The sequence below is a fragment of the Balaenoptera acutorostrata genome, chromosome 9, assembly GCF_949987535.1.
Source record: "Balaenoptera acutorostrata chromosome 9, mBalAcu1.1, whole genome shotgun sequence".
Taxonomy (NCBI): domain Eukaryota; kingdom Metazoa; phylum Chordata; class Mammalia; order Artiodactyla; family Balaenopteridae; genus Balaenoptera; species Balaenoptera acutorostrata.
This window is the reverse complement of record NC_080072.1, coordinates 54,673,048-54,696,008: the sequence shown is the minus strand read 5'-3', so window position 1 is coordinate 54,696,008 and position 22,961 is coordinate 54,673,048. Positions and strand designations below refer to the sequence as shown.

The 22,961-nt window shown below is 52.8% G+C and overlaps 2 protein-coding genes across 4 annotated transcripts in view; one reads left to right on the top strand and one right to left on the bottom strand.

Annotated features, from left to right (window-relative positions):
* Nucleotides 1–5,907, bottom strand: part of SLCO2B1 (solute carrier organic anion transporter family member 2B1) — a 54,762-nt gene extending 48,855 nt beyond the window's left edge. For 2 of the 3 annotated variants that reach the window (XM_007173741.2, XM_007173742.2), the window contains exon 1: nucleotides 5,543–5,905. In XM_007173741.2, coding sequence (XP_007173803.1) covers nucleotides 5,543–5,558 — 16 coding nt within the window. In that variant the 5' untranslated portion in view covers nucleotides 5,559–5,905. Of the gene's footprint in view, nucleotides 1–5,542 lie in introns of all 3 variants that reach the window. The other variant, XM_007173744.2, reaches the window with a different exon arrangement.
* Nucleotides 1,274–21,550, top strand: LOC103017066 (olfactory receptor 2AT4-like). The gene is made up of 3 exons (XM_007173745.2): nucleotides 1,274–1,364; nucleotides 20,254–20,563; nucleotides 20,825–21,550. The coding sequence occupies exons 2-3, from the start codon at nucleotides 20,307–20,309 to the stop codon at nucleotides 21,546–21,548; spliced, it is 981 nt and encodes a 326-aa protein (XP_007173807.2). The 5' UTR covers nucleotides 1,274–1,364; nucleotides 20,254–20,306; the 3' UTR covers nucleotides 21,549–21,550.
* Nucleotides 21,551–22,961: the final 1,411 nt, after the last annotated feature.

Here is a 22,961-nt window from a genome sequence, read left to right as displayed (position 1 = left end):
GGAGGTGAGGCTGGAGTGGTTGGTGGGGCCAGGCTATGACCACCCTTGAACGCCAGGCTGGAGGGCTGGGCTTCGTCCTGAGCCCAGTGATGAGGTCTCATTTGGCCTCCTATGAAGACCTCCGTGCCTCTTGGGAGAGAGTGGAGAAACCAGGCTGTGGGCCGGGACCAGGGAGAGTGCAGGAGTGGGGTCCAGGGGAGCGAGCGATGATGGGGTCTGGGCCGGGTGGTGGCAGCGGGGATATAGAGTAATGAGCTGATGGACCACAGTGGGGAGATGGGATGGAAAGGACAGGACTGGGTGGAAAAGCGGGTGGATGGGGAGTGCAGGAGGCCGAGGAGCCCTGGGGGCAGGGGAGTGGGGAGAGGTGAGGCTTTGGGTCTGGGTGTACCACCATTTAAGGCAGGATTGTAGGGTGATAGTGAGCTCAGCCTTGGACATGTGAGTTTGGGCTGGCAGGGGGGCTCCCAGGGGAAGACACCTAGGAGATCGTGGGCTCCAGGACAGCCCATGAGAGGACACGGGCCAGAGCCAGTCTGGTTCTCAGTCTGGAAGGCATGTGTGGAGAGAAGGGAGCAGAAGCCACACGAGGGCAAACTTGCCTTTGAGAGTGAGAAGCCTCCGCCATATGCTCTGACTGAGGAGAACAGAGCAAAAGGAGGAACCCATCCTGGAACCATGTTCAGGTGCCAAGGTTGAGGGGATGGTACAGTGTCACAAAGGAGCCCGGAGGTTTCTGGAAAATCTACCAAACTCCAGCACTCACACAGCCACGGCCTGAGCTATGATGATTTCCCAGCCACAGACACTGGGCAATCCATTTGTCCAGATACCTCTCTCTGGAGGTGTGTGGGTAGGAGGAGGCCAGCCTCATGGCTAACCCTCGCCTCCAGCCCTTCCTACCTCCTAGATTGCCCTGGGCTCCCTCAGCCTACTGGCTCCCCGGCCTAGCTCCTGCAGCCCACGCCAGCTCTCTCTCCCTCCATAAGCCTCCCCTGCCCCTCTTGGTCCAGTTCCCTCAGCCCTTTCTCTAGGATGCCAGGCTGGTCGCCCTCCTCCATCACTTATGACCCCCTCTTATCTGCCCGATTAGCCAGTGGACTCCCCCGGGCAGAGGCTGTCCACTGCTGGGTCCTGATGGACCATATCGGGTCCCTGTTGAAACCCTCTGGGACAGAAGACTTTGAATTCAAATATTTGTTTTGCCACATTGTGGCTGTGATCTTAGGCAGTTTATTTAGCCTCTCTAAGCCTCAGCCGCTTTCTCTGGGCACACAGCATTTTTGGTAGGGTGAAAGGAAAATGCCCTGCCTGGTACACTGTGGCCCTCAACAATGGTGAGTTGAGGACCCCATCTGCAGCACGTGAGTACGGACGCCACAGCTTCCAGGAGGTCAAGGCCACCCCTAGTGAACACTTTTCTCTCGCCCCAGTAGATGCTTGCTATTCCCCAAACTCATCCTGTTCTTTTCTACCTCTCAGCCTTTGTACATGCTGTACCCTCAGCCTGGAGTGTCCTGCCTTCCCAGCAAACCACTTCTCATCTTTCAAGGCCAGGCCAGGCTTAAAAACATGATTCTTGAATTGAGTTAAACTGAGTGAGGGAGGAGAGAAGGGTGGAGTGTGGGAGTCTGGGGAAGCGGGGGGGCTGCAGCATGAGCCTGGGGTGGGGTGGAGGCAATGTGGGACCCCTGAGGGCTTCAGTTCCCCGTGTGGTCCCACAAGGCTTCCGCAGGGGAAGAATCACAGACAGGAAGTGGGGGGGGCAGTCTTGGGCCTTGGGCTTGGCTGTCATCTTTGGGAAATTCCTCCTAGCAGGACCCTTGGGTGGTCTGTTGGGAGGACAATAGCATGTTGCTGGCCTCCAGCTGTTGCTTTCTGGTGTTTTCCAAGCTGGGTCAGAGACACTGTGCTGGGAATTTCTATTCCCGATTCCAGCCCTGACTACCCCATCTAGACCCGAGATGACCCTAAAAATAGTGATGAGGGCTGGGAGATGGAGGGTGGGCCCTGAGCCCTGAGCCCACAGGGAATCCAGGCCGGCCTCCTTAGGCCTAAAACACAGAGCCTGAGCCCCAGAGACACGTGGCCATTGGCCCAGGCCACACTGCTTCCCCCAGCCAAGAGTCCCAGCTTGTCACTCTCTGTGCTTTACTGTTTACTCCCCAAGGGCCCCATTGTACCCCACCTCACTCCTTATCACGAGTCTCCAGTCCTCAATAAGAGTAGGCTTTCAAAGCAGGTTGGAGGGAGGGAAGGAACGTCATGGGGCAGGGGGTGCTGGGGGCATGAGGAGGACGGAGGAGAGCTTCTGCGCTGAGCCTTCCCCAATACCCCACCTCTGCCCCACCTGGGCCAGGTTCTGGGCCCTCAGGAATGGATCAGATCAGACCCCATTCCCAGGGAGCTCCCAGTCTGGGGAGGCGGGCATTGTTCTCCATCACTCCAAGCATCAGTACTTAGGGCTCTGGGCTGCAGCCCATGAGGGGTAGCAGGAACCAAGTTTACCTCCTCTCCACCCCCAGGGTGTGGCTAGGCCCAGACCTGCACCCTGGAGATAGCCAAGCCTGCCCCATACAAGAGGCCTCTGCTCCATTGCTCTCTCCAGAGACAGAAAACTGAGCTTCTCAGCACTGGAAGGGACCAAGGGACCACCTCAGCCGACCCCTACCATCTACTGCACAGATGGAGAAAGTGAGTCCCAGAGAGGGACAGAAGCGGACTGGGCAGTGGATACCTGGCATCCGACCGTGGGGTCTAGGCAAGCTCGCCATGTGGTTCCCAGCTGCCTGAGATCTGGCACATCGGACCAGGCCCGGCCTAGGGCAATAAATCCCCTGCCCACTCCCCAGTCAGTAGCTCCCAGAGAACAGCTTGCTTTGTCTGGAACCAGTGGAGAAGTGCCCAAGGTGGGTGGCGACTCACCAGCGTGGGGTGTGTGAAGGGAAGAGGAAGCCCCGAGGGCAATGGCACAGAACGGAAAGGGCTTTGGCATGGGACAGGCCTGGTTCTGGCCCCGACTCTGCAGCTTGCTTGCTGGGTGACCTTGGACGAGTCACTTGCCCTCTCTGAGCATGTGTTTCCTCACTTATTAAAAAGGGTGAGAGGGGCTTCCCTGGTGGCGCAGTGGTTGGGAATCTGCCTGCCGGTGCGGGGGACACGGGTTCGAGCCCTGGTCTGGGAGGATCCCACATGCCGCGGAGCAACTGGGCCCGTGAGCCACAATTGCTGAGCCTGCGCGTCTGGAGCCTGTGCTCCGCAGCAGGAGAGGCTGTGGTAGTGAGAGGCCCGCGCACTGCGATGAAGAGTGGCCCCCGCTTGCCGCAACTGGAGAGAGCCCTCGCACAGAAACGAAGACCCAGCACAGCCATAAATAAAAATAAATAAATAAATTTAAATAGCACTTGGCAAACAAAGAGAGGGAAGAAAAATATAGTTATAAAAAAAAAAATAAGGAAACTTTAAAAAAAAAAAAAAAAGGGTGAGAGAATGTCACTGCATTCTCATAAAGCCAGTGAGGCAGAGCTACAATTTGAACCTGGTTCTTTCCCTTGCCCCACCTCCCTGCCCTGGGTTGGCCCACATTTGAACCTAGGACTGGAGAGAACAACAGAAACAGTACCAGGAACAAGGAAGGACGAACTGCAAAGAGAGGGTCAAACAGCATATGGGAGAGAGGTTACTTCCAGCTGGGAGAATCAGTCTGGAAGACTTCCTGGAAGAGTTGGTGTTTGGAGGAGTTAGAAAACAGGACAAATTTCACCAGAATGGGATGTGGGCAGGTGCCTTCCGGGTGGAGGTAAAGCTGAGCAAAGGTGCAGAGGTGGGAAAGCAGCTTCCCTAACTCACAAAATGCGCATGGTCTGGGGAGATCATTTTCTTAAGCGTCTCCCCCATAGACAGGGAAGCTCTGCCTGTTGCCTAAAAGCACGTGGCGAGTTGGTGCTGGGACTTGGCTGACGGCCAGGTCTGACCCTGACTCTTCTCTCTGGTGTCTGCCCCTGGCTGGGACTGCTGGCCCTTCTCCCTCAGGCCAGCTGTGTGTGGGTTTCTTACCAGGCTCCAGGCTCTGTGTCCTGCCCCAGCTGCATCCCCACATCCCTCAGACCAGAAAGAGAGCATGGGGGAAGCCTGGCCATAGCTCAGACTGGGGCTCAGGAAGAGAGACCAGAGGCGGCTTCGGGTGGCTCAGTGGGCAGAAGCTGGGGTCAGCCTTGTGCTGTGTGTGTGGGAAGCGGAGGGCCAGCTAGAGAATATTCCAGAGCTGAGCCCTGCAGGGGTCAGAATAACAGTTGGGGGACAGGTGCAGTACAGCCAAAGTCACTAGTTTCTTCCCGTAGGATTACCAACCCTCTGGTCCTATAACATGCCAAGGCTGACTGGGTATTTGGTTTGTCAGTGGCCCATCTCCAAACCAACTCACTCACATCTGACCTCATTGTCATCTCTCCTGCGAGGGCTTCAGAGGAAGCATCCACCCCCACCCTTCCTTCCACGCCACGTCCTCAAGCCGTGGCCGCAACACAGCCGCGCGTCTGCCTGCTCAGCCCAGGAAGCCCTCAGGCCTCACTCCCCGATGCAAGTCCGGCCTTGCCTGAGTGGGTGTGAGGCACACAGACAGCTGGGAGAAGGCCAGAGGTGATCGCTGCAGGGCGTCCGGCCCGAGGGCCACCCTATCTGAAGACCCTTTGTTTCTTCCACCTTCCTCCTCCTGCCCAAGAAGCTCAGCAGGACGCTCTGTTCCCAGAACCGCCGCCCTCTCCACATGGTGCTCTGGGCACGCTCCAGACTTGGCTTCTCAAGGCTTCGGGACACCTCCCCTCCCGCTTCCTCCCCACCCCACCACCAACAAACGCACGTAGGTCTCTTCAGGTCTTTCTCTGAATTGGTTTCTTTTCTGTGCTGATCTTTCGGATTCTTTGTCTGCAGGCCTGTCTCTCTTCTGATCTGTCTCTGTCTGATTCTCTCTCTCCCTCTCTCACTCACTGTCTCTGCTTCTCTCTATTTCTCCTGGTCTCTTCCGCAGCCCTCTCTCTGAGCTGGTCGCCCCTGTCCCTGCACTGCTCCAGCTGACACCTGTTGATCTTTGTCTTCTGCTGTCTCTGGCCTTCTGTCTCAGACTTTGTCTGACTCTGAGTATCTCTGGACTTGCTCTGTGTCTGACTATACTTCTATCTCTGTTTTTGTCTGCTTTGTCTGTCTCTATCTTTGCCTACTTCAAAGGGAGAACAGGGCTTGGGGAGCGTCCAGGGGCCTCCCTTCCCATTGCCCTTTCGGTTTCTCTGTCCCATCAGGGAGGTTAGGCTGGGTGCCCTGCCTCCAGCTAAGTAAACAGTGTCCCTTCCTGCCCCTCTGGTCATTCACTCATTCATTCAACACACTCTCACTAGGTCTGGCCATGTGTCTGGCTCAGTGTAGGGAACTGCGAACCCCTGCCTCACCCCAGAGCGCACAAGTTACCTCTACAGCCTCACCCTTCGCCCTGGGAACGTGGGCCCCAGACTCCCTCCCAATGCCCCTTTCTGACTTTGTCCAGACTTACCTATCCTGGGTCCCATGATTTCTGGGGCGCGGTGAGCTTCAGCCCCTATTTCAATCTCAGGACTGGAGCTTAGTGGGAGAGAGGGAGCGAGAACTTATCTGGGGCTTCTGTAGACAGCAGCCAGGGAACCACGGCAGGGATGCGCCAACGTGGGGGCTCCAGGCACTGGGTCGATCGATGCTTTTGGGGCCACAGTGGACAGCAGCCACCTCTTCCGGGTGGGTTAGGAAGTCCCGCTCAGACTTGACCCCACTCTCCAAGTGCCTGTCTCCCTTGGTCACTAGTTCCTTCTCTCTGTCTCTTTCTCTGAACTCCTCTGATCTCTGGCTGGGGCAGCCCGGGGCCAGAGCTGTGGAGGAGGATGGGTTTGTTTAGATCCAGCCCCGCTGATGGGAGGAGGCTGCTGGCTAGCTTCCCCTCAGCCCGCTCCTTCACAGACTCTGGCTTGGCATTGCGCTTGGACATTTTCTCCTCCAGCAGTGGAGAGGTCAGGGGCGGAGGGAATGTGGATGGGTGGCCCCTCGCAGCCCTGGGGTCATTCAGTCCTGATTTTCCAGTCTCCTCTCTGCATTCCCACTCTCGCTCTGAGCCTCCTCCCACACTGAACTCTCGTCCCAGTTACAGAACTCTTTTCACCCTCCAGGAGCCCCGGACAGAGCCACTTTCCCCCACTGTCCTCCTACACTGAACCTCTGTCCCCCTCAAGCTCGCACCCCCTCTCACTGACCCCCTATCTCCTCTCTGAGCTCCTCAGATCCAGAGCAAGGAAGGGCTCTATCCGTTGGGAGTCACAGTGGTCAGCGCCTCTGGGGGAGGGCAGGGACCCATGGTAGCAGCTCCAAAAAGTACGGCCGTCTCAGCGGAGGGAGGGTGGAGAGAAGAAGAGGACATATGAGATTCCCAGAGTTTTCTGCACTGAAGACTGAGGATGGAGGCCTTGGAGCCAGACAGACCTGAGTCCCATCTCAGCTTTGTCATTCGCCAGTCAAGTGGCCTTAGGCAAGTCCCTGCACCTCTCTTGAGAGTCAGCTACCTCATCTATAAAGAAGAGACGATAGTCCTCACTCGCAGGGCTACTGTGCAAGTTCAGTGAGCAAAAAAGAATCCAAGCCTGAGGCCTGGAGCTCAGAGAAGGGAGTGGCAGAGGTGGGTCTCAGAACAGGGCAGTGAGAGAGCAAGGAACCTGGTCTTCCTCCTTGCTCCACACTTTCACTTTCCATTTGGCCCTCCGAATGACCTTGTGGGCCGGGTACTTATTCTCCCATTTTACAGATGAGGCACTGAGTCTCAGTAACTGCCCAGAAGTCACCTAGCTAGTAGGTTGTGGGATCACGCCTTGAACCTCTGATGCTAGGAACCAGGCTTTTTCCTCTACCCAGGCTGCATTTTCTGAGGAAAACCTCTGGGTTTCCCCAAATCCAACATACAGAAGTGAACCCGACCCAGTTCCAATAGAGTTTTTGCATGATGTAGGGATGTGGGATTGGAGTTCAGCTTTTGGGGTGCAACGACAGAGAGACACACGTCAGCCCCACTTGGCTCCCAGTGGCTGTATGGGATGCTAGAAGGAAGCGGGGGAGTATCTGAAGTAATCACAGATCGGCCTGGCACATAGTAGGCCCTTGATAGATACTCGTAGCGTGAGTGAGCTTCTGAGAGACCAGAAATGGGAATGCAGGACTACCACCCAGGGAAAGGTCAACAGTTGGCTTGTGTTGATAGAAAACCAGACCCCAATCCTGCTCGAGAAAACCAAATTGGCTCTCTCTCTCTCTAAATCCTTCAGACAGGCACTGTGAGTCCTCACAGAGATTGGCAGAGGTGCAGCCTTCCAGACTCCAAATTGCAGGTGCATGGTCGAGAGAGGGAAGGGTCCTTTCGACTTTCTGGAGGCTCACTTTCCCCCTCCTTGGCCCCAGAGGCTGCAGAAGTTCTGCACATGGAAAGATGCTGGGACCAGCTTGGCTGGCTAAGTTCATTTCACCAATCTTTGAGTAAAAGCATGCACAGCACCCCACAGGGCACAGAACATACAGTAACCTCAGGCACGAGCAGCCTTCATGTATCACCTCAGCCTCCCCAGGCTGACACAGGTCCAAGAATATTCCTGAACCCAGCTGTGGAATTAGAGCACGAGTCCAATCCCTGGGACCTCTGGGAGTTAAGCTAACAGGCTTTCAGATAGCTCTTGGGTTAATCCTGCAGTGAGGTTCCACTCTGGGTGGCCCCAACTTGAGGTTCAACCAAGTTGGTTTGCACCCCACCTTTGCCACTTGCCAACGTGATGTTTGCTGAGCCCTGTGCATTTGACAGAGCCCCATGATGTGTGTGGATCGCAATACCATCTGTGGATTCCCACAGTTTGCAAAGCTTCGTGTCTTTTTAGAGTCCCATACCGTTGGCAAAGCCTGGCACAGTTTACAGAGCTCTGCAGCTTCCAGGGCCCCATGATGTTTGCACACTCCTGTGTCTTGTGTCGAGCCTGATGCTGCTTTGGAAACCCCAAGCCGTTCACAGAACCCAAGCCTTTACCTCTTCAAGTCATCCCACTTGGGGAAATGCCTTTTTGCAAGCCAGGCAAAAGAGGAATTTGGTTACAAGGGGAGAGTCCTGGGCTCCAGCCTCGAGACCTCAATTCTGGTCCCAGCTCTGTAACTACCTTGCTGTGGGACTTGGAGCACGTCCTTTCTCCTTTCTGGGCCTCAGTCTTCTCACCTGTTAAATGGAGATGGTGATATCAAATGGCCCACCCTCAGGACCGTTCTGAGGATCACTGTGAGGGTGCCCAGAAGATGGGGGTGGGCAGGGCAGTGGGGGAAGGGGAAGGGTGGCCGGAGGCTCCTTCCTGAAAAAGGCTCTAAACTGCCACATCAGCACCATTGCTCCTACTTCCCTCTGGCCTGGCAGCCAGAGAGCAGATATCTATAAATGGGCCCTTGGCCAGGCAGACAAGTAATGGCCTCGGTCAGAGCCTCAGCCATCCCTACCCCTAGGTGCTGCCTGGGGGTCAGACCCCAAGCTGTGCCGACATGCTCTCATGCATGGCTCATTAAATCTGCCCAAGGAAGGCAGTGCATACTTACTTCACCCATGAGGACTCTGACACTCAGAGAGGCCATGTGATTTGCCCAGGGCTGCATGTGGAGGATACAGCCAGGGCTGGGGTCTGAGCCAAGGACAGCAAGGATGGACCCGTGGTACTCAGAAGGTCAGAGCAGGAAGGAACCTGGAGCTCACTTAATTCATCCCCTCCCTTTTTCAGATTGGGAGACTGAGGCTGGAGAGAGGCAGGCTGTGCTGGGTCGTGACCACAGGGAAGTCCCAGTCTCTCCGTGGGCTTCAGTTTCTCCCTCTGGTGAATGAGAAACAGACACCCTCCTGCCAAGGGCTCAGGACTTTCCCATCTTTGTTGGCGTGGCTCCTGGATCAGAACTCAGCAAATTTCCCAACTAGGTGAGGAGAATCATGGGTCTGCGGACAGGTAGGTGTCTGGCTTGGCCACTCAGCCCTACCCACCATGACTCAGCACAGCCGTTGGCTCCTCCAGCCCACCCAGCCTTACACTGCCCATGCTGTGCTCTCTGCAGCTTAAACCCGGTCTGGAGTTTCTTTCTGGAGAAGCCCTTTTGCCCTAACAGCAGCCTTCCCGTGGGTCCAACTGCCTCTACCTCCCACCAGCCTCTCCCTCCAGCCCGGAGAGAACACATACTCTGCTGGAAACTCTACATTCCTCCCTGAAAGTGGCAGCCCTGTGCCCAGACAGAGCATGAGCGTGGGTATCAGATGGTTCAATCCTGACCCGGTAAGAAGATCTCTGAGGCTCTGTCTCCTCATCCGTAGAGATGATGGGAAACCTCCTGGCAGGGCTGCACTAAACCCAATCATCTCACTCTATCTCACTCATCTCACTCTGTATGTGCGTAGCTCTCCCAGGAGACTGTAAACTCCCTGGAGACCTAGCTGGGTGATCTGAGGCTGGTCACTTGCCGTCTCTCATCCTCAGGGCCCTTGTCTGTGAAATACCTTCCCAGGGCTGTCCTAAGGCTCAGATGAGTTGATGGATTAGTGCTTACTAAGTCTGAGAGCTGAGCAGACGTGAGCCATTATTAATATGGTGGCGATGGTAATGGCGATGACTCTTGTAATTCTAGAAGCAGAGGATGCGATAGAAGTAAATCAGAGGCCAGGTCATTCTGACCTCACTGACAACTCCATGTGACTCAATCACTGGGAAGGCCCTCTGAGGTGGGAGGGCACTCAAGTTGTTAACAGCTGTTGTTCTGTGGGTGCTGCAGGCTGTCCCCTCTTACAGGGTCCAGACTGGGCACTGGCTGGCCCGTGGCTCCCAACCCTGCCTCTGCCACCAACACGCTGGCGTTGGTCAGGTCCTATGTCCTGCCTGGTCCCCAGTTTCCTTATTATAAAGTGGTGGGGGTAGGTCTCGTTCTGCTCTGCCCCCCGTCTTTGGGGAAGGAACATGAGCTAATGGATGTACCACTGCTTTTGTAAAGTGTCAAGTGCGGGACATGAGGGATTACGGTTATTAATGATTTGGCTCCTGGGCGAGGGGACATGGGGGAGGGGGTGCAGCGGAGGCTGGGAGTGGAGACCAAGGGGAGCAAGCGTCTGCCCCTGGCTGCAAGGGCCCCAACGCCTTGCAGACTTTGTAACACTGCCCCCTGGGGGCCAGAGAGGAGGTCGGTGCCCCAGGCTCTTCCTTTAAGACTCCAGTCCAAGAGGAGGGAGCCGGAAGGACGACTGTCAGGGGAGGCTGAAATGGACAGGCCGGAAGGAGCCCAGTGAGAGCGGTCACCGCCTGCTCCCCTCTCTCCCTCTCCTCCACACCCGTCTCTCAAACCGGCCCACTTCTTCCCATCCTGCTGTCACTGCCCTGGTCCTGGCCACCAGCAGCTCTGGCCCGGGCGGTGTCCCAGCCTCCTCCCCACCTCAGGTCTCCATCTTCCTGTGAGCCAGAGGGAACTTTCCAGACCTTAAATCTAACCATGCCCCTCCCTTCTTTAAACCCTGCTCCCACCCCACTCCCCAGCGCCCTCAGGATAAACCCATCTCCCTTTGCCTGATATGGAGTGCCCCCTACCGCTCTGTCTTCTGCCAGATCAGAATCTCCACTTGCAAGTGAGAGGAAGAGGTACAAGAACAAGGCTTTGGGGCAGGACTACTGGCTTCTCCACTTGGTAGCTGTGTTAATTCTTCGCTTGTTTGTAGGGGGTTTTGGTGTGTATGTGAAATACACACGTGAAATGTGTATGTGAAATATCCAAAACGTGAAATTTACCATTTTAAGTATATGGTTCAGTGGCATTAAGTACATTCGCAGTGTTGTGGAACCATCACCACCATCCATCTCCAGAACTTCTTCATCTTCCCAAACCGAAACTTCATACCCATGTGTTACTTAATTCCTCATGCCTCTGTCTTCTCATCTGCAGGATGGGGCTAATGAGTGGATGTACTTTGCACAGTGCCTGGTAGGTAGTTAATAGATACTCAACAAACATTACTACCATCTTGTTCTCTGGGGGAAAGCAAGTGTGGCAGGACTGCAGGGGTTATCTATAGACATCCAGGGCCTTCACTGCCCGGGATTCATTTCTGTGACTCGGGCAGAGTTTATGACAGCTGCTGGGGAAGCACGCCTCATGCTTCACCTAGGAAGATGAGTCACTTCCTCACCTGATGGAGTTATGAGCCTGGAGATGAAGAAGGCAGGAAGCAGATTGAGCACGGGCAGCTGCTTCTTGACCAGGTTGGTCCTCCACAAATGCTCCAGTGACAACTGTACAGGCAAGGAGGGTTCTGACTGGCGGTAGGGCCCAGTCTGGGCCAGGGTGGGACACCCAACTTGCCTCTGTTCTAAGTCTCTCAGGAGGGGCTGGAACAGGCTAAGCTGTTTTCCTCAGTGCTGTTTATTTGGAGCATTGTCAGTTTGCATTTTGCTTGGTTCTCTCCTTCTCATGTTCCACCCCAAGCACACCCACTCCCTCCACTCTGCACACATGTTTCCTAGATTCACTCACTCCAACTGTTCCTGGCACTCATGTGTAAAATTCTCTCACCATTGAAGTGCTGCCGTCCTTATTAAAATGCCTGCCCCCTCCTTTTTTTCTGTTCTCTGAGTGGAACATAGATGTGTCTTCCTCGGGGAGGGGAGAGACCAGGCCTGAGGTGTCCCGTGTGGAGCAGGCCTGGGCTCTGGCAAGGGCAGGGGTGGATCTCTCCAGCAAGCGGGTTTCACGGTGGTGTCTGAATCAGAGGTGGGCCCAGACCAGGAGCCTAGAGGGCCACAGAATCTCCTCCTAAGGGTCCTTAGGTTGGAGACTCCTGTCTCTTGAGTGAGAAATATCAACTATCCTCTAGAAATAGACACAAGGGAAGGCAGTTCAGCATAAGCAAACCAATCCACTCTTTGGAGTCCCTTGGGCCTGAGCTCAGCAAACGACGAGCTATGTGGCGCTGGACAGTTACTTCATTTTTCTAAGCCTCAGTGTCCTTGACTATAAAATGAATGCAATAATTATGACTGACATTCATTACAGGCCAAGCACTGTTCAAAGTACTTTACTTGTATCAACTTAGTCAATGTTCCCAACTACCTATGATAACCTTACATGTCCTACCCTGCACAGGTTAGTGTTGTGCAGTGAGTGGTCAGGTCTGCGATACACATGCAGTGATGTCACAGCTCCACAGGCCAGGGGCATGTGGTGAGACAAGAACCATCGCTGCACTTCCCCGCACCTGAGGAAGCTTTCACAGCATTTCACGTGTACCTCTGACGTGACAGATACTACAGCCCCCTCACCTGATGAGGCTGTGACAGCAGTGCACTTGTACTTAAGACCTGACCGCTCACCATAAGTCCCCCCCTCAGAGGACGCTGTGACAGCAGTGCAGATGCACCCCAGACGTGACCACTGACCACAAGTCCCCTCCCGGAGGGGGCTGTGAACGCAGTGCACGTTGAGCTCTGACGTGGCCGATACCATGAGCCCGCTCACCATAGGAGGCCGGCCCAGCAGTGCACAGGTACACCGGACGTGACCACAAGTCCCCTCACCTGGGGAGAAAACGGTGGCACAGAGAGGTTAGGAGACTTGCGCAAGGTTACACAGCAGGTAAAGGGCAGACCAGTTTTTAACCTAGACTATCTGGTCCCAGAGCTCATGTCCCTAACCTTGGCACTTAACTGTCACAAAGGACTAGTTTGAGGACTCACTCATCTGTCCATCAGTCACTAAGCCATGAGGTTTTATGCAGAGTTGAGCACTGAGTATAGCACCTTTGACTGTGCTCCTGAAAGAACATGGCTGTGGTCAGGATAATATCCTAGTTCTCTACATGGCCTTCGTCAGCGAGTATTCAACAGACTGCTCATACCCCAGGGAACTTTCCTCAGCCAGGTCCTCTGCTCCCAGCTTTCCAGGCTGAAAAACCTCAGAGGGGAAGACATCCTGGGGTAACTTCTCAGTGGCTATGGTGGTGATGGTATAGAAAACCTCTTCACAGCACTTCACAGTTTGCAAAGAACTCTCACCTGGCGTGTCTCACTAAACCTTCATTCCAGCCAGTATTGCTGGTACTATTACCCCGATTCACAAAGGGGAGACAAAGGCAGAGAGAAGTGACGTCATTGCCCAAATGGAGGGGCTGGGATTTGAACCCAAGTGCGTTTGGCCCCCAAAGCTGATGCCACACTGCCTCCTGGTGGCAGGAAGGATGGTGACAGCGATGAGGAGGCCCCCTCCATGCTGGAGGCCCCCGTCGTGGTCCCTGATTCTGGACTCTCCTCCCCAGAGCTCCAGGAGCCTCCTGCCCACACCGGGAGGCAGCCCCGTCTCTCCCTGGACGTATTTATAACTTCCCTTTCCTCCCTGGCACCTTCCTTTTCCAGCCTCTCGCATGTGTGGGAGCCTGACACCAGGGAAGGTGAGGAGCAGCAGGGGTGAGACGGAGAGAGACAGAGCATCACTGACGACTTTCCAGGGCAGAGCGGCTTAGGCAGCTCGCCTGCACTCAGGCGGAACTTAGAGGGCCAGGCTGTCTGTTCTGAGCTCGAAAATGTTCCTGAGATACATGGACGCCTCCTAGAGACATTTCTGGACCTCCCCACTTTCTCAGGTGGGTGAGACCTGGACTGGGAATGTTACGGGCCTCCCCACGGTCCCAGGAGAGAGGGACAGGGCTGTGTAACCTGGGTAGAAGACGCTTCTGACACCTGCTGGCACCCTTCACCTCTTCTCAACCTGCGCTGCACTAGCACAGAGCTTGCACTCAGTAAACAAACCCCCATTCTACAGAAGCGGAAACAGAGTCTCAGAGAGCTCCCAGCCAGGCTTGAACCCAAACTGGTCTGGCACCAGGATCTGAGCACATATCCACTATATGCCCTCTCAGGCCCATTCGATGGAGAACAAACTCCCCTGCAATCTCAGCCTCTTCATGAAATTCTCCCGCCACTCTTGTCTTAAGTGAAAGTTGCCCCCCTACCCCTGCACCACTAAATCTGCAATCTTGCCTTTCTCTCTCTCTCTCTTTTAAACCTCCTTCTCACCTACTAGTAGTCCAGACCCTGGGCTCAGAAGATCCACTTCTCCTCCTCTTTGACCATCCCTTCCTCCTCTCCCTCTCTGCTGGCTAACTCCTACCAACAAATGGTGGGACATCTGCTCAAATATTTCCAATTTAAAAATATAACAAAATCCTCCCTGATCCCTCATTGCCCTCCAACCATCCACATCTCTTCACAGCCACACATCTTGAAAATGTTATCCACTCTCCCTACTTACCCCCCAAATGTCCACACCACCAAACTTCTACTCCTATCGTTCCACTGGACCTGTTCACCCTGAGGTCCCCACTGACCTCCTCCTTGCTGGATCTCCTGGACACTCTTCACTTCTCATCCTTCCAATCCCAACAGCAGCTTTTACTGCTGCTGGCCACATGTGCCCTTTGGAGTGCCTCTGTGATATCATACTCTCCTGGCTTTGCTTCACTCTCTCTGGCCATTTTTTTCCCAGCATCTTTTGCAGACGTTTCTTGTTCTGCCTCAGTCTCATGTTGGTTTCCTCCAAGATTCTGTCCTCACTCTACACTCTCTCCCTAGCTCCATAAAGCATAGCCTTCCCAAGTCTTTGTCAGCAACTCAGCTCTCTCTCTTGAGCTCCAGACTTAAACCCTCCAATACCTGCTGGTCATCCCCACTTGGATATCCCATGGGTCCCTCTAATGCAACATGTCCAAAATCAAACTCATCATCTCCCTGCAAAATCTTCTCACCTACACTGCCCATTGCCCACCGCCATGTGCTGCAGCTCAGCCAACATCACCGCCACCTGCCTCATCACCCAAGCCAGAACGCCCAGCATCGTCTCGCACTCTTCCACATGCCGTTATCAAATTCTGACAACGCTGCCTCTTGAAGATCTATCTGATTTTTGATAGTTAAGAAGCATGGACCTTGAAGACAGTTGGATAATAAAAACCAGGGTAATAAAAACCACTGATCAGAAGAACTGAAACCAAGTATGTGACCACCAGGGCACAGTCATTGGTACAAGTAAGCACTCACTAAAGGGCAGCAGCTTCTGTCATCATTATCATTGTTCCTTCACCCTCTTTCTCTCCTCACCACCCATCTCCCTGGCTGGCCTCCCCCATCTCCCTGGCTGGCCTCCCTGCCTCTAGCCTCTCCCGCTTGAATCCCCTCTCCACGTGGCAGTGGGTGTGATCTTTCTGAAACAAGCATCTGTTAGCCCCCTGCCTGAAGGCTGCCCCTGGTTCTCCAATGTCCTCGTGCTGGCTTCGTATTCCTTGGCCTGGAATTCGAGACCCTTCTGGTTCTGGCCCCTGCAGACCTCATCTTTTGAGACTCCCAGTCTCTCCCTCTATACTACATCCCAAACACACTTCTATCTGCCCCTCTAACACATCTACTTTTCCACCCTTTCCTCACTTTGTCCCTGCCTTATTGGCCTGGAGAGCTCTCCTCATCTGCTTATAATTCACAACCCACCTGAAAGTTGTCTTCCATCATGCAAACCTACTTTGTTCCCTCCTCTGAGCCCTTCAACTCTATAGTAGTACAGATCACACTGGATATGATTGGTGGTCAATTTTTTCCATAGGCTACCCCCACTAGACTCTGTCAATTCACTGTGTTCAGGCACCCAGCACGAAGCCAGCTTCATTCAATGTGGAATGAATGATGAACCTCAGTTCTCCTAATCTTTATTTTTTTTAATTCATTTATTATTTTATATTTATTTTTGGCTGCGTTGGGTCTTCATTGCTGCGCGCCGACTTTCTCTAGTTGCGGCGAGCAGGGGCGACTCTTCATTGCGGTTCGCTGGCTTCTCATCGTAGTGGCTTCTCTTGTTGAGGAGCAAGGGTTCTAGGCACGTGGGCTTCAGTAGTTGTGGCACACAGGCTCAGTAGTTGTGGCTCGCAGGTTCTAGAGCGCAGGCTCAGTAGTTGTGGCACACGGGCTTAGTTGCTCTGTGGCATGTGGGATCCTCCCGGACAAGGGCTTGAACCCATGTCCCCTGCATTGGCAGGCGGATTCTTAACCATTGCGCCACCAGGGAAGTCCCCTCCTAATCTTTAAAGTGGATGGCATAGGCAGTCAGCCTGGTTAATCCAGAGGAGAGCAAGAGCCCTGGGAGCTGGAGGAAGATAAGTCACGGAAGGCTCCCTGGAGGAGGTTGGACTTGGAGTTATAAGGCATCTAAGAAACAGTGAGAGTAAGAGAGGGCAAACGAGTGAGACAGAGTGAAGATTTGGGAAACTGAGTGGCTCTCTGCTTTGTCATACTTGTTCCTCTAGTTTCAAAACACTTGAAGGGTCCCCACACCCCCATCCCCTGGCCAACAGCACAGCACTTTACAGTTATATAGAGATTTTTCACAAACTTCGTCTCATTTGTGTGGTTGGTTGGCTCAGAGGCTAGACTGAGAGTTAGCAAATCTGAGACCTCCATCCTGCCTGGCCCTCGGCCTGCTGTGTGACCTGGGCAATTCCTTTCACCTCTGAGCCTTGGGTTCCTCACCTGTCATGTGGGGCTGTGAACTGTTGCTCAGTAGGTGGGAAAACCTCCATAGACCACAGAGTTCTGTGCCCCAGTGAGGACTATTAATCTTGTTGTTCTAATATCAGCCAAGCCCAGTGGTAGCTTCTAACCAGCCACTTGGGAGTCCTCAGAAAAGCATTACACAGGGCCCTGTTAGAAAGGGACCTCAGGGGAGAGGACCCAGCAAGTTAGGGACAGGAGGGCCTGGGGTTTTAATGGAACCAGTCTCAGCCCCAACGTGTCCTCCCCACTGAGGCAGCGCTGGCTTGGGGAGAGGAAGGGGCAGCTGGAGTGGCCTGGGTTGCAGGTGAGCTGAGCCCCCTCTTATGTAGGCATGAAGGCTGCAAAGGAAGTGCCCAGAGCCTGTCAGAGCCCAAGGAGGGACAGGCTTCTGGAAGGGCACAGTTTAAGGGGACAGGCAATTAGGGACCGTCACCCCACTATGAGAGGGGCCCTACCAGAAGGGAGATGGGCTAAAATCGTTCTGCCCCAATTTATAGCATTGCAGGCTGGCTGCTGATTCACTGGCTGTGTGACTTTGGCCAGGCATAGCCCCTCTCTGAGCCCCCTCCTGCCTATCAGCAACAATAGGGGAGCAGGACCGAAGCTTTCCACAGGGTGATGTGTCTGATTCCGCAGCAATGCTGGAAGGAAAGCCCTGAGGTGGTCAGGACAGCTCTGTGGAAACACGAAGAAGCCAGGCGCTGGACCACACTGAGATCCTGGCTTTATAGGAAAGGAGTCAGGGTCAGTCTCCAGCCCCAAGGAATCCTCAGGCTGGTGAGGGATACAAGAATGATGTGGGCTGCCAGACAGGGACGCTTCAGCGCCTCTCCCGTGGTGGACCCTTGGGAGACCTGGCAGGGAGCCCGGAGTCTGACTTCCAGCTCCTTGTGTGACCTTGACTGAGCAAGTCACTCCCTTCTCTGAGTTATTTTATTTGAAAAATGGGAGGAGGGCTGTGGGGATTGGACTACGTTGCTTGCTTTTAAGGACCCTTCTGGCTCTGATGTTCTGTGATTGCCCCGCAGACCTTGCAAAACCTGCTTACATGGGCCCAGCCAGCGGAGGGAACAGCATCTCAGAATGGCAGCAGCTTCCCCGGAAATGTGCATTCTATCAATTTAGATGTTAAAAGAAAAGAAAAGAAAAATCCCTGCTGACTAGTCCATTATGGGAAAAAGTTCAGTTTAACTCAGGTTAACCCTTTCATTAATTAATTCATTTATTTAAAAAATATTTGTTGAGGGTTTATTATGAGCCAGGTACCAGGTGCCTGGTGTCTGCGCTCTAGAGCCCGTGAGCCACAACTACTGAAACTGTAGTTGTAGGGTTTTTTTGTTTTTTGTTTTTTGCCACTCTCTCACTTCGTCCCAGCTTACCCTTCCCCCTCCCCGTGTCCTCAAGTCCATTCTCTAGTAGGTCTGCGTCTTTATTCCTGTCCTGCCCTTAGGTTCTTCAGAACCATTTTTTTTTTTTTTTAGATTCCATATATATGTGTTGGCGTACGGTATTTGTTTTTCTCTTTCTGACTTACTTCACCCTGTATGACAGACTCTAGGTCCATCCACCTCACTACAAATAATTCAATTTTGTTCCTTTTTATGGCTGAGTAATATTCCATTGTGCATATGTGCCACAACTACCAGGCACCAGGTATACAACCGTTCTGCTCAGGACACAGGACCTGATTGTCATGACTTTTTTCCACGCAGATGTGCCCAATCCACCTCTTCCTTAAGTCATTTCTTGAAAAGAGCATTTTTTTCTAGCCATGTAGCGCCTCTATTTAGTAACCAGACCATCTGAAACTGTTTGAAAACGCCCTCAGAACCAAACAGAAATCCATAACTGTCTCTGACATCAGCCTAAGAAATGGAGAGAGGAAAATAAAACTTTTGGCCTATTTTTTCCCCAGGTGGAAACCAGAGCTTCCAAATCCTCCAGGTGGCCTGGCTTGGTGGAAAGAGTCCAAGACCAGAGCCTGAGGCCTGGTTTCCAGGACCAAGTCTGGTACAGACCAGCTGTTGACCTGGGGGCTGCTCCCCATCCCCACCCCGGCCTGACTTGTCTTTTTTTGTTGTTTTTGGCCTCCCAGCTTTCGGGATCTTAGTTCCTCAACCAGGGATTGAACCCGCGCCCCCTGAAATGGAAGCGCAGAGTCCTAACCACTGGACCACCAGGGAATTCCCAGGCCTGACTTTTCATCTGTGAAAGAAAGCGTCAGGGACTCAATTATCTGCAGGCCATTTTCACGCTTACGTATTCTGTGGCGTGAGAAGGGTTTGTTAGAAGAGGGAGAAGCTGGAGGTGGTCCTGGAAAACCAAGTGGATCTGCTCCAGGGGTCCCTGGGGCAGGGAGGCAGTGATCTGAACATCAACATAACCTGACCCTGGATCACTTAGTCAAGGTGAAGGGCGAGTCAACACTTCCCTCAGCTCAGTTCTGGGGGTTGGAAGTCTCACTTCGGGGGTCTTGGGCTGCCGTGCACGCACAGTAACCTTCAACAGCCTCCTGGGAGCGGAGTTACTCTCTGAAGAGTGCTTGGTCTTCTCTCCTGGCACTGGTTCTGAGACTTTTCAGTTCTCTGTGGTGCCCTCTGAACTGGGGCCCAGAGCAGTGGGCATGAAGTGGCTTAACAGTGACACCTGCTGAGCTGCAGCAGCCAGGAGGGGGAAAGACCATGGAGTGACCCAGGAAGTGCCCTGGAGTTTGTTTTTTTCCCAACAGGGGGAGAATCTATCTTCCACTTGGATTCCTTTCAGGAAATCACTCCTTCTACCAAAGGCATATACAATGCCTCTGCCCTCGCAAGGTGACTGACATCTCAGTTTGCCGGGGACTAAGGGATTTCCTGGGACATGGGACTTGCAGTGCTAAAACCAGGCGGTTCTGGGCAAATCAGGATGACTGGTCTCTGGATATGACAAATAGACAGGATACAAGGACTCAGGTTAGACTGAGACAGACAGAGTCCCAGCAGCAGCTGCACAGAAAGGGGAGCTGCTCTTGGCTGAAGCAGACTGCATTCTGTAGCAGCCCTTGGGGGAAGCAGTTCTTCCTATCAATAAGATATCATAGAAAGGGAATCCTCCACAATCTGATTGATGTAGTTCATTTATGTTACTTTTTTTTTTTTTAAAGAACCAATGGATCTAGGGTCAGAAGGTTGCTTAAGGGTTTTTAATCTAGCTCCTATCTAAATATTAAACCTCCTGTGCACCATTTCAGCTCAAAAGACCCCAGCTTTGCATACCTCTAGTTATAAGGAATCCACTCATTCTCAAGCCAGTCTTTTGCCTTATGGGATAGTTCTAATTGTAAGAAACTTATTCCATATGTGGGGCTCTCTGGGTCCCTGAAGCTGCTAATACTGGCCCCAGTTCTTTGTAAGTGTTGTACCTGCCCCTTGACAGCCCTTCAGGTGTTTATGTTCACCCCTCTTGCCCCCGACACAGGACCAGCTTTTTAACCATTGCTCATTAGACAACTCACTATCCTGAGCATCTTAGTTGTGCAATGAAATTCCAGGCACAAAGAAACAGTTAGGATTGAGATCCATGTTGGAAACAAAAAGATGCATGTTCTAGTTAATGTTCCCCTGGTTGTTCTGGTTTCCAGATATGTACTGATGTTTCCAGTGTCTGTCTGCAAATAACCAGCCCTGACCCACTATGGAAGCCACCTGTAATGGATCAAAGGACTCCTCACCTGTCTTCTACCTGGTGGGCATCCCCTGTCTGCTTGAATCCCTCTTCCTCCTTGTCTTCTTGATTTTCCTCTTATTCTCTCTACTCATCCTGGTGGGAAATGAGCTGATCCTGGTGTCTGTGGTGGCAGAGCCCAGCCTCCACAAACCCATGTACTTCTTCCTGATCAGCCTCTCAGCCCTGGACATCCTCTCCACTACAACCACTGTCCCCAAGATGCTGTCCCTATTCTTTTTTTTTTTTTTAATCATCTTTAATTAATTAATTAATTTATTTATTTATTTTGGCTGTGTTGGGTCTTCGTTTCTGTGCGGGGGCTTTCTCTAGTTGTGGCAAGTGGGGTCCACTCTTCATCACGGTGCGCGGGCCTCTCACTATCGCGGCCTCTCTTGTTGCGGAGCACAGGCTCCAGACGCGCAGGCTCAGTAACTGTGGCTCACGGGCCTAGCCGCCCCGCGGCATGTGAGATCTTCCCAGACCAGGGCTCGAACCTGGCTGTCCCTATTCTTGCTTGGGGACCACTACCTCAGCTTCTCTGCTTGCTTCCTGCAGATGTACCTATTCCATGGCCTTAACTGCTCTGAAGCCTTCATCCTGGTGGTCATGGCCTGTGACCGCTATGTGGCTATCTGCCGCCCACTGCACTACCCTGTCCTCATGACCCCACAGACCAATGCTGCACTGGCAGCCAGTGGCCAGCTCACTGCCCTCCTTCTGCCCATCCCAGCAGTGGTGCAGATGTTACACATGGCTTTTGACAACACTGTTCACATCTGCCACTGCTTCTGTGACCACTTGGTTGTGGTCCAGGCCTCCTGCTCTGACACCACGTCCCAGACCTTCATGGGCTTCTGCATCGCCTTGGTGGTGTCCTTTCTGCCCCTTCTCCTGGTGCTTCTCTCCTATGCCCACATCCTGGCCTCAGTGCTTCTCATCAGCTCCCGAGAAGGACGCTCGAAAGCCTTCTCCACCTGCAGCTCCCACCTCCTGGTTGGCACCTACTACTCATCCATTGCCATAGCCTACGTGGCCTACAGGGCTGACCTACCCCTCGACTTCCACATCATGGGCAACGTGGTGCATGCTATTCTCGCACCTGTCCTCAACGCTCTCATCAACACGCTGAGGAACAAGGATGTCAAAGCAGCCATCACCAAAATGGCATGTCCCCAGGGCCCAGGGAATTCTGGGACCCTTAATCCTTAGATGCAAATTATTCAGCTCCCTGGACACAAATGACAGTGCCCAGCACAGAATAAACACAATAAATATTTTTAAATGAATTACAGCAACCCAAATTGACTTCATTCAGTTGAGCAGACAGCTAAAACCCGGTCCTCAAATACTGGATCAAGAAGTCTTCCCACTGGTGCTATAGAATAATTGGTTTTCACAGTTTTCATCAGTCAGTAATGTGATGAATAAAATTTGATCATCCAATCATTTATATTTAAAATCTTTACTAGGACTGCTAGAGACAGAAATAAGCCAGTCATAGTTGCTGCCCTCAAGGTATCCATAGTTTAACTGGGGAGTCAGACCCAGAGAAATAATATAAGGTACTAGGACAGAGAGAAGCAAAGGGGGCTGTGGGAGCCAAGAAGTTAGCATTTGATTCAATGCAAAGATTTTCTCCTGTAAGTTTTTATATTTTTGGCATTGGTATCACTTGTTTGTTAGCAAATACTCATGTATCAGCAATATAGGTGGGTGGGAGGCTGGAAATGATTGCATAGGAAAACCACTAGCTGCTCCAATCAGGGAGCGGTAATAGGGTCCATGTTCCCATCCAATGGGATGGATCCATTTTCAGCCTGGGTGCCCATTAAAAAGTGATGCTTCCTGCCAAGAACCAGTGGGTGGAAGTCAGAGTGGCTCCATCCACCACTACCCACAGTGACCTATTTGAGGGAATTTGTACCTCCAGTCCTGACGATTCTGGCCTCTGTGGATTAAGCAGTCCGGATTCACCAGGAGACACAGTAAATCTCACTAAATTTAAAGCTACAGCTTCTGCTTGGTCATTTTAAGCCCACTGTGAAAGCAGACCAGCAGTCAGAAAAAGGAGTTACCATATTTAGAAGGGCAATTGACCGTGATCTTCAGGAGGAGGTAAAACCACTCTTACATAATGGGGGCTGGGAGGTCAGCACTCAGGCAAGTGAGCATTTCTGGTTTCTGCCAACTTTAACTCTTAATGGACAATTAAAGCAACTATAGCTTGATGAGGCAGAGTAAACAGGGGCTCAGGACTGTCAGGGATGAGGGTCTGGGTCATGCTAGGAGGGAATCCATCTAGACCCACTGAAATGACTGAATGTGAAGGGAAAGGGGAAGGGAATCTAGAATGGGTGGCAGAGGAGAGGGATGATGAAGTGTCACCTGCAGCCTTGGGACTGACTGCAGCAGCGAGGGCAGTCGTTAATCCAACTAATCCTTCTCTTAGAAATTTCCCTTGAAACTGTGACTAATCAGAATCCTGGAAACCCTATGTCCAAATGGAGTGAACTTGTGAAAAGTGAATGAATCCGAGAGGTTCAAGGGATAGACTATAGCAGACACAGTTAGTGGTCTTCCCTCTGGCAGCTGAGTGTTGGCTGCTAACAGCTCTCACACATA

Coding starts and splice junctions, on each gene's coding strand:
- LOC103017066 (XM_007173745.2), top strand. CDS start 20,307: ATGGAAGCCACCTGTAATGGATCAAAGGACTCCTCACCTGTCTTCTAC. Junction 20,564..20,824: donor ACCACTGTCCCCAAGATGCT/GTCCCTATTCTT, acceptor TTCCCAGACCAG/GGCTCGAACCTGGCTGTCCC.